This window comes from Telopea speciosissima, chromosome 6 (genome assembly GCF_018873765.1).
Source record: "Telopea speciosissima isolate NSW1024214 ecotype Mountain lineage chromosome 6, Tspe_v1, whole genome shotgun sequence".
Taxonomy (NCBI): Eukaryota; Viridiplantae; Streptophyta; class Magnoliopsida; order Proteales; family Proteaceae; genus Telopea; species Telopea speciosissima.
Window position 1 is genome coordinate 61,389,670 of NC_057921.1, and position 10,452 is coordinate 61,400,121.

Below are 10,452 nucleotides of genomic sequence, written 5' to 3' on the forward strand. Positions count from 1 at the left end.
ATTTACCAACCTGAATGGGTAAAGAAGCAACAAGTGCTGCTTCAACAGCAAGAACGATGCTAGGATCACCACCCCAGCGAAAGTCAATATCCATTGTGATCTGACCTTTCTTAAGACTCTGAACACGAATTCCTGCATAAATTAATTCAATATTTAGTGTAACATCTGTGTCAAAGGTGAACAGTTTAAAAGGTAATTGGCAAAATTCAGGGTAGTAGATGCACACTGCTAGCAACCAAAATGATCAAGACAAGTCATGCTTGTACGGTTTCCAAGCCACATGATGATTAAAGAAAGTCCGAAGGAGCTTTCATTCAACTCCCAAACCCTCACTAGAAAGCATGGTTTCGAGTATCAGAATCAGATTGGGTGTATTAGCTGATCCATATCAGGATTGCCAACACCAATCCACCTAACATACCAATAACACAGTGTATTGCCCAAAATTCAGATTGAATTGGTCTATATCACCCATCTGTATTGTGGTCAGTTGAGCTTGATATGCAATACCAAGTCTTAAATCCTTGCCAAAAAGGAAAGAAAGAGAAATTTTAATCTTCCTTAAATTCCCAATTAACTAATTCCACCCTCTCACTCTTGTTTCTGGCCAAAAATACTAAAGGGAGCATTATGATTGAACACTTCCATTGACAGCACCATATCAAAGCCCAGAGAATCCTACATCAGCCCTATGCAAGGAGTTTAGGATCACTCCCAACCAAACCTCCCTTAAACACAGCTATTCATTCCTTCCATCTCTCAAATTCAGTTCTTCAATGCTGAAATATTGCATCATTGAACAATAACATATCGTATCTTATAATTGGCTTCAAGTACATACTCCTCCCATGAGGGAGGTTTTGGGAACAAATGTGCAACTACGAAGAAGAAACCAAGCAAACAATCACACACAACATGAGGAATTTAACGTGGTTCAGCATGAATGCCAATATCCACCCGAGAGAACCAGAAATTTTCACCAAGCCACAAAAACTTTCTACACCACTTTCCACCTCACAATGTGATCTCTGTTGCTTGTGTCTAGGGTTTTCCCAACACATAGATAATATATAGGAAATCCTAAAAACCCTCATCCCCACACAATTACAATTACCCTCGCACATGAAATGGACCCAAAACCCTAACCAATTACAAATACAGACCCAATAAATGTGAAGCGAGAGAATAGAATACACACCCAACCCCAAAAATCTCTACCTTGGCTTGGATTCCACAAGCCACCTTGAAGGAGACCGGTGTTGCTGTCGTTCTACAAACTCCGCCATTGTCTCTGTCTGTCTACCATACCCAACAGGCATGATCCACACCCCCACCCAAGTTGTCCCATATAGCTCACTATCACACGATGTGATGTGGCTCACCTCTCCTACCGCTACAACTTACTCCAATAGATCACTACCACTCCCCACATCCGAAGCAAAAGATACCCGCTTCTTTCCAGACTTGCACTTATTCATCACCTAAACCATCTGTCATCTCTGTCGTCCACCTATACCCTATTGCCTAAGTTCCAACGGTAGCTCCACCTGTTTCAACACTCCCTGCAAGTCTGAATGGATTCCCAATCATCTGTCCTTGCATGATGCATCACACAACCATGGATCCTCCAGAAACCTTGATAACTCTACCTTTAGATGAGCATCTGAAACCCTATCGAATCTTGTGTTCCCAGTGAAATCAGATTCTTCCTTAGATTCGGCAGATTTCTCACCATAACAAGCAAAGTTTGCACAATCCCATCAAGCATGTGAATTTGTACAGTCTGATCCCAACAATCTTTCTTTCCGCAATATCTGTCAGTTTTACAGTACCACTATCACATATATGATATGTAGCAAACTGATCCCTAAGAACACATATAAAATGAACTACCATATCTAAAATTCAATCTAAAGTTTTTGTACCAAATGAAGTAGTGAGAAGAATATATCCATCACTCCAGGACCCTTCCACAACAACAGCATTTGATGATTTATCTCCATTTTCCTCCTCATTCTCTCTTTTACCCTCTTATACCTGGACGATTCCTCTTTAAGTAACCTTCCTCCTCACAATAATAAGTCATTTTGGGACCTTTCGATTTGGAGCGACTCTTGTACTTGCCAAAGTCCTCCTATCTCTCATTCAATCTGCCTCTACCCTAACCACCAATTGTAACCAAAAGCACTACACTCCTTTGACACCCCCTCACGCTATTTTTCCGTCGTGTCTCATTCATCAACAAAACAACAATAACCTCGTCAAGTTCGAGAGTATCCTTACTAAAACAGTATCGTAGTCACAATGTGATCAAATGAAGAAGGTAGTGAAGCCAACAGGAAAAGTATCTTGTCCTCTTCAATCTTAACTTCTAGAGTCGACAATTCCCTCAATATCCTGTTGAACTCATTCAAGTGTACCTCAAATTTTGCTCCCTCTGACAATCGAAAGCCAGATAACTGTTTCTTCAAAACAATTGATTTGTCAATGACTAAGACTTGTACTTGCTCAGACTTCCTCTGGATCTGCCAACCCGATGATCTCACGAAGAGTGTTATCCGCAAGATACAACTAGATTGTGTTGTTTGCTAGATCCCCCATCTCTTGCCACTCATCTTCCTTCACCTTCTCCAGATTTTTTATTTCTTCCTGAGAGCTTGCCACAATGTGAAGTCATTACGACCATTGAAGCGTTATATGGAGGAATTTGAACCCTTCACTATCATCCAATTTATCTGATTTATATGCCCTCTGTGCCTGCTATAAACCTCAACGAACCTGATCACTGTTGATCTGCACGAACTTGCAACAACATCTACACCAACAAAGCGGAACGCGAACCATAGGTACACCTAACCTCCATACCAAACCTTCTGTACAAAATCAGATTTTCCGCATAGTTCTAAAACTCGTTTCGGTAGGCCATTTTGGCCAAACTGAAATGCACCAAAATTGGCAAATTTCACCGAAACAGTACATTTTTTGCCTTGAGTTTCGGTTGGCCATTTTGGGGACAAATAGCCGAAATTTCGCTGAAATAGTGCATTTTTGTCTACAATGTAAACATGACCTGCTGAATGGCTAACTCGATGGAGCAGACTTGATGTAAAGTAGGGTAATTCTAGGGTTATGGTTAGAGTAACTCTTATATGATAATAATAGGAAGGTTTCTAGGAGTCTAATGAACTAAGTATGATTAGGTTTAGATGAAGATTTGAAATTTCAGAAATTAGGGTTAGGGTTTCGCGTTTTGGGTTTTAGAATTTAGGCTGAAACTAGGGTTTTTAATGGGATTTTAGGGCTGGGGTTCTGGTCAAGTATCACTGGCAGGGAGATGGAGATTCGACTGTAATTTGGGCTGAATTGGATGGCTAGTTAGGTCTGGACAGGTTTAGTATTTTTTGGGTTTTACAAAGACAATGTCAATTAGGGTTGGAGTGGGAGAATGGGGCTGCAAGTTAGATCGAGTGGAGGGGCTGTAGTATGAAGGCTGTGGTTTGCATTTGAAATAATTCTGATGGTCAAATATGGCTGGGCAGCAAGATCTAGGGTTTAATGGAATTAGGTTTAATGGAATTCAAACAAAATAAAAGAGGGATCGATTGGGGGGGGGGGGGGAATTAGAGGATTAGGAGAAGAAGATACTGATCAAATTGCAGCAGAACTCCACTGGCAGCAGCTTGAACAGGGTTGAAGGATAGAACCACCTTCGGATAGGGATCCTCCCGGCCGTCATGGCGCAAGGAGTCACAGGAGACCCACCTCCCCTTTTTCCTTGATAGAACCACAAGGCAAAACACTCTAAAAAGCAGTAGCAGCAGCGACTAGGCAGCAAACGATTTTTTTAAACTCATAAAACTGTGGGGGCTCTCCCACGATTTCAATACTTGTAATAATAGGCCAAAGGCCAAATCCTATTACAAACTAAACACCTCCTCCATAAATCGTGGAAGGGTGTAGCTAGACTTAAAATAACTTAAAACTTAAAGTAAAAAGACCTAATTGACCCTACTAACTTAAATTAAAAGACACTTAACTAAATCACTTAAATTGAACCGATTGAACCAATTGGATGCAACCAATTTGAACCGGTTCAATTTAAAAACAAAAAAATAAACCAAGTATAGAAAATGCGAACAATGCAAACCTAATCAATGGCTCCCAACCTAAGCCTACTTTCATGTCTTCTTCTTCTTCTTCTTCTTCTTCTTCTTCTTCCTTCAGATGTGGACACTTGGTACTGCATCAAGGTAACTAAAGCATAATTGAAGTGCTTATTAAAGAAAAAAGGAAACTACTTAATGGAGTTTGTGCAGTGCAAATAGACCTTAGAGTTTTCTCTTGATTATTAAATTAAACAAAACATTATCTTGTCCCTATTGGTCTTCCATTATCTCCCTCCAATATATATTAAAATTTCTGACGCTTATGACCTATGCCACCCATTGTGGTAACACAATTTGTATAATTAAGAACTCTTAACATGTTAAGAATTAGAAACAAGACATGAAGCAACTGTATATTCCAATCAAAATAAGCAGTTAAATGATCGTCTTCTCCCCCCCCCCCCCCCCAAGCTCCTCAATTACCAATCACAGCTAACAAAATTCATAATGTAGACTAGGATGGGTTAAATTAGCCATTTGAAAAGGCAGAGATCAAAAGCACAACTAAAAATTAGTTGTGAATTCAGACCTTCAATCTTGGGTGCTACATTTCCAAGAGAGAGTTTGCTGAACTTCAATGATGTAATTCCAGGAGGTCGATAATCTTCCAGTAGTGGTTCAACAGATTCTCTTATGACCATTGTTGCTGCCTGGGAAGGACATAGACAAATTTGAATCAACAAATTAAAATAGAAAAGTGATGCAATGCTAAAACAAAAATAATAGGCTTTCAGCAAAAACAATACGCATGCAACATTCTTCCACAATCTATTCAAAATTCGGATACCACAGAGACATGGTTTCAAACTGCCAATTTAATACAACCAACCATCAATTTCAAAAGAGGATTTATCTTGATAAAATACAACGAAAAGACCAAAGAAATTCTTCATAATCCAAACCTTTTGTTTTTTCCGTCTGAAAATATTTCATTCCATACAAACTGCTGTAAATAATAACAAATTCCATCCTAATTCCTAAACAAACTATTTACCAATACTTCTACCAATACATACAGAATACTGAAATCCTATATATGGTGTTAATGTTGATGGAACACTGATATAAAAATTTAGTTAAACATAAAACCTTTCCAAACAACTCCAAATTCAATAACAACATACCAACAGCAGAATGACTACCAAATTTAACAAAGAAAAGTGTGGACATTGTATGTAATCAAGCAGTAAGCATAACTTTCAATAGACAGTTAATGGTTAACAAGATGCATCTCATGAAAATCCAGCAAAAAGGGAAGAGAAGCTTACATCAGCAACAAAAGGCCACAATTTGCTCAGTTGCTTGTTTAGCCATTTCACCTGAAACAAATAACATATTTGGGATTTACACACTTACAACAAAAACATGAAAAATGATACTCAATCATTAAGAGATTTAAATAACTTCAAGGCAATAGCACTTCATACATCAGAAAGAAACATTAACTAATAAATTCATGAATCAAAACTAAAGCATTCAAAAAAATGAGTTCCCCCACAAACATCGCTAGCTTGGATTAGGGTGACTTAAGTTATAGGAATTACTTATTGGTAATGGGAGAAAATTACAACTGAATGTTTGAAAAATCTTCAACGTCTTGACATGATGACACTTTTATAAACAAGAGATACTACTGCAGTTTCCTGAAGAAAATAATGAAGTGGAGAAATGTTGAAACTTCAAAAGATGAAAATATGTATATCGAAACACTGGTACACCAGATAAGTATCAAAACCGGAAAATGTATATTGAACATCAGTATACCAAGAAGAGGATTGGGGGGGAAGCACATTAAAAAAAAATAATAAGCAGCTATAACAAGCAATTCTAGGGCATATATTGTGTAAAGACATGCCATATGTGCATAGAAGTTACGTTATAATTGACCAATTGTTACTTTGTATCTTTACTGAATTTCAATTGTTCAAATAGTTAACATATTTATAAAAGACAAACAATTATGTAGAGAAGAAATGTTAAGAAGATGAGAAAAGACTATATAGAAAAGCGACCTGTTCATACACAGGGAAAGATATCCATTCTGGATAATTGTCGCCACAAATTTTCTTCAGATCATCTCTGCTAAGGGACCCAAGAAGTTTTATATCAACCGCCTGTAGATGAGAGGAGAAGCATCAACAATGTTTTACAACAATCATGCAAATACAAAACTGATAATAGCTGCACTAATGATTCAGAATCAATCAAGGGATTGCTGGGCTTGAATTTATCTACCATCATGCAACAGTTTAATCAACCATTCCCATGGATATAGTTTTGCCAGCAAAGAAGTGGTTTGAAGTCGGGATAGACAAACAATCAAGAGAAGACAACAATGAGATTAAGTTGAAAGCTTCAGTTACACTAGGATGGGTCGCATTCCATGAAAAGGACTTTAAACCTACCATCTACGGGGCAAGAGCTCTAAGCTTCTAAACAACAAAGAGTACAAAAATTTGCATCAAACAAATGGATGGATTAGGGAGACAAATTTGAGAACCCCAAAATAAACACAGTATAAATGCGACGAGACAGTTTATTATAGAATCTGATGAAAGTGACGGGTAAACTAAGAATAATAAGAGTGGCAGAAGAATCGAAGCAGAGAAATACACAAAGCTGACAGTCGCCCAAAGATAAACAATAGGACGAAAGACCTACCGGGCCACACCATACAGTTCATATAAAAGAAAAAAACTCAGTAGATACATTTAACAGAGTAGTAGAAGCATAACCGACTTGCCCAATTCAATTACAGACAAGACTCAAAACAGCAAAATACTGAGAATCCCGAGCATTCGATCTCCTATTCAAGCAATGCGTGTGTAACTAAATGGAAATTTTAACTAATTTGAACGAATAACTGAAAAAGCAATTCTAAAACCTTTGAAATTAGTAGAAATTCGTCCATGAGACGATGTAATTGATAAGGAATTTGAAAAAGAGGGTACCTTTGCGACACGTTTGGTGCTGCGATACCTCATCATGTGGCGCCAGCCAGCCATCAAAGCGATGCCGACGACGATCCCCATTAGAATTCCAGAAATCAAACCCATCCTTTCTGGTGCTTAAACGAAGCAAAAGAATCGAATGAACGAAGACGGAAGAGAGAAGTAGAAAATACTCTCCCCCACTCAAAGATCAAAACCACATTATCACACTTTCAAATTCACGAGAAATGTGAGAGATTGAGGAGAAGAAGAAGAAGAAAAAGAAGTTAGAAATCAAGAGAGAAAGAAGAAAGAAATAAACCAACCAGTCACGCTCCTCTTCAGTTCTTATTGCAAAATATCATTCCATTCCCTCCAGACCACAAGATTAAAGAGAAGCAAATTTATATATTAAAATGTAAAATTTCACGTCTGTTTCCAGTCCGACAAATTCAACGCTTTAATTGCTACTTATTAAATAACATGTCGGTTCGTTTCGTTTCGTTTCGTTTCTTTCTCCTCCTTCTTCTTCTTATCTTCTTTGTTTTCTCCTTTTTACGGTTTTCCCTTTTTCACTCCAATTAATATCATCATTATTAAAGTTGGAGCCGTTGATCTTTATCCAAAGATGGAAAGTCTTTTTGAGTCTTTACCGACTTTCCACGCGAGAGATTGGGAATCGGATGGTTGGGATTTATAGCCTTTTTTGTTATTCGGATGGGGCTTGTTGAAGTGGTTCAACAGCGAGCTATCCCTGATGAGACTTGAGTGGGTTAAGGGTGGCCCACCCAAGGGAAGACCAACTAATCACATGGACGGAAGGCCACGTGTCTTTTAACCATAAAATTCTTTTCCCAAAATCATATATCTTTTCACTCTCTTGGATTCCATCTGTGTGGCAGCTAACATACGAGAATGATTGAACCTGATCTAGCCTCTAGATAACCTGTCCAAACTCCAAACAGTATTGAAGGTAAAGACTCCCTTTGCTTTCCAAGAGATTCGAATTCTAAGAGCATATCTCCCTTGATATGGCAATCAAGGGTTGATTCTCCATTGGAAAGATCTAAAATCACCAAAATAGAATTGATGATTTGTATTCTTCCCATTTAAATATTCTACATTTTTATAATTGTTTGATCTTAGATCATGTTGTATCATAGTCATTGTCATTGTAATTGTAATGATTTAAACTATTGATTGAACAATTACAATCAAAATCAAATATTCAAAATTGTTAAAACATTCTGTCATGTCAATTAGAATCTATTTAAAGTTATTGATGATCTAATCTTATATTAAATGGTGTTAGGATGTTTGTCATGATTTAAGCGGTCATGATCAGAATCAAAGGTTAAAAAAAATTATAATGATGTGATGTTGAAGTATATCGTATCAATTGAAATTTTTTTTATAAATATTTTGATATATATAAAAAACTTGGGACATTTAGGTTATTTCATCATCATATGTTAATACCTATTTAACATTGATTGTGCTTGGATACAACAAACGTAGTTTTAAGTTTTTAAAGCGTTAGACACTTTAAACATTGGATACATTTATAAAATAATAAATAATTCTTTATACCTAATTTAATATTGTACACGAAAATAATATAACATGATCTGTGATCAAATTTATACTATTTAAAAGTAATCTGAATGAGTCATTTTCATGTCTTTTGTTTTTTTTTTTTTTTTAATTTAAACTCTTTGTGCATATACAACGATATATATGGATGCATGACAATCCACGACATATTTGATAATAATTAAACTCTAAAACTTGGTACAAAATTTGAGTTTGGTTCCTCTGTACGTACCAATAAGTGAACGTATATGTGAGAGTCAACTACTTGTTCTATTTTTGTCATTTACAAGAGAAAGAGAGATTTTTATGAAAACAAAATTAAAATGTGATTGGCTTTGAGATGTACGTTCACCAGTTGGTACGTGTAGATGATCCATTCTCCAAAATTTAGGTAGAAACAATCTAGACTATGGAGGCGGAGGGCAAATCAAGTTCTGTATGAGAATGCCTTTAATCTAGAGAATCCTTTGTTAAAGGTAATGGGTTTAAGTACTGATCACTTAAAGCATTACACTATGTATATCAAGTTTGAAATATCCAAACTGCTGTCTCTAACTAGGATTATATTAAAACATATAAAATGATATTACCATAATACCTTTACATCCTTCATTTCTATTGACCACACCCATGAATGGTGTGAGATTGATTATGGTGATTAAACGTCATAGGGGAGGGTATGGACTTTTGCCATCTGATACGAGAACCCCATATAATCTCCAGGACGTGAGGTTAAGTAAAATCACATCCACATGTGACGATATTAATATTTTATGAAAAAATATCAAACAAACACAATCTGCTGAGAATCGTCCCTGGCCATGCCACCGCGATCGTAGATCATCAGAAGCGAAACTCGACTCGTCTCCTTCCACCAACGTCAAAAAGCCTAGATGAGCGCAAACGCGACGATAAGTAGGAGCAGAAGCCAAGACATAGAGATCCAATTAGCAAGTCTGAAGCAGAGGCTGACACTGTAGAACCCCTCTTGCTGGTTTGATGGGGTGGAAGTTGAAGAAGATGGAGTTTGAGTCTGAGACTGAGAATCCGGTGACAGAGGCGACACGTGGGGCGGACTCGGTGGAGGGGCCTGGTTGTTGAGACTAATATATAGGCAGTCCCAGCCCATGTTTTACCTCGATCTCGAATGCCATCCCCTTCTGACACTGCACACCTTCGTATGCGCCGGAGAAGTAGTAGTTTGGTCCCTTTTGAGTCAACGGCACCGCCACCGTTAACGACTCTGCCGTCGTATTCCCTCCCATGTACTGAAACGCATAGCCATCCGGTGCATCTCGGAAGTTACAGCTTCGGTAGGTAGATCGTTTCGTTATATGTCTGTATCACCGTCTGATTCCCATTCGTTTTGAATACTGATATGAGCAACAATTTGAGAATAATTAATTGAGAGTTGAGAGAGTTGAGAGAGTGAGAGAGGGTGGAGGGTTTGGCGAATTAGTTACCGAGGTAGTCGCCGAGGTTGAAGGTATGATTTGCTGCCCAGTTTGAGTAGTTGGCGGAAGGGGTGTTGGTGGCGGAATTAAAGAACCATCCAGCATCGCCTCCGACTGTGTGGTTTGTGTACAGAGTTGTAGTAGCTGCAGCTGCGGTGATCAGACAGGATAGGACCCCCAGATTCGCAATGGCTGCAACCTCCATTTCCGAGTCTTCTCCTTCTGGTTTCAATCCTGCAACGGAAGTGAACTGGGTAAGGAAGGGAATGGGGGAAGTAGCTTCCACATAATGAATGCATCGATACCAAC

At 38.0% G+C, this 10,452-nt stretch overlaps 1 protein-coding gene and 1 pseudogene across 2 annotated transcripts in view; both read right to left on the minus strand.

Moving 5' to 3' along the window:
- The window catches only part of LOC122664696 (calcium-dependent lipid-binding protein-like), a 32,545-nt gene extending 25,110 nt beyond the window's left edge, over positions 1-7,435 (minus strand). For both annotated transcript variants that reach the window (XM_043860642.1, XM_043860641.1), the window contains exons 1-5: positions 7,118-7,435; positions 6,179-6,280; positions 5,435-5,485; positions 4,696-4,816; positions 11-132 (exon numbers count right to left, since the gene is read on the minus strand). In XM_043860642.1, coding sequence (XP_043716577.1) covers positions 11-132; positions 4,696-4,816; positions 5,435-5,485; positions 6,179-6,280; positions 7,118-7,222 — 501 coding nt within the window. In that variant the 5' untranslated portion in view covers positions 7,223-7,435. The remainder of the gene's footprint in view (positions 1-10; positions 133-4,695; positions 4,817-5,434; positions 5,486-6,178; positions 6,281-7,117) is intronic.
- A 2,123-nt stretch (positions 7,436-9,558) lies between these two features.
- On the minus strand, positions 9,559-10,348 carry LOC122665161 (annotated as a pseudogene).
- Positions 10,349-10,452: the final 104 nt, after the last annotated feature.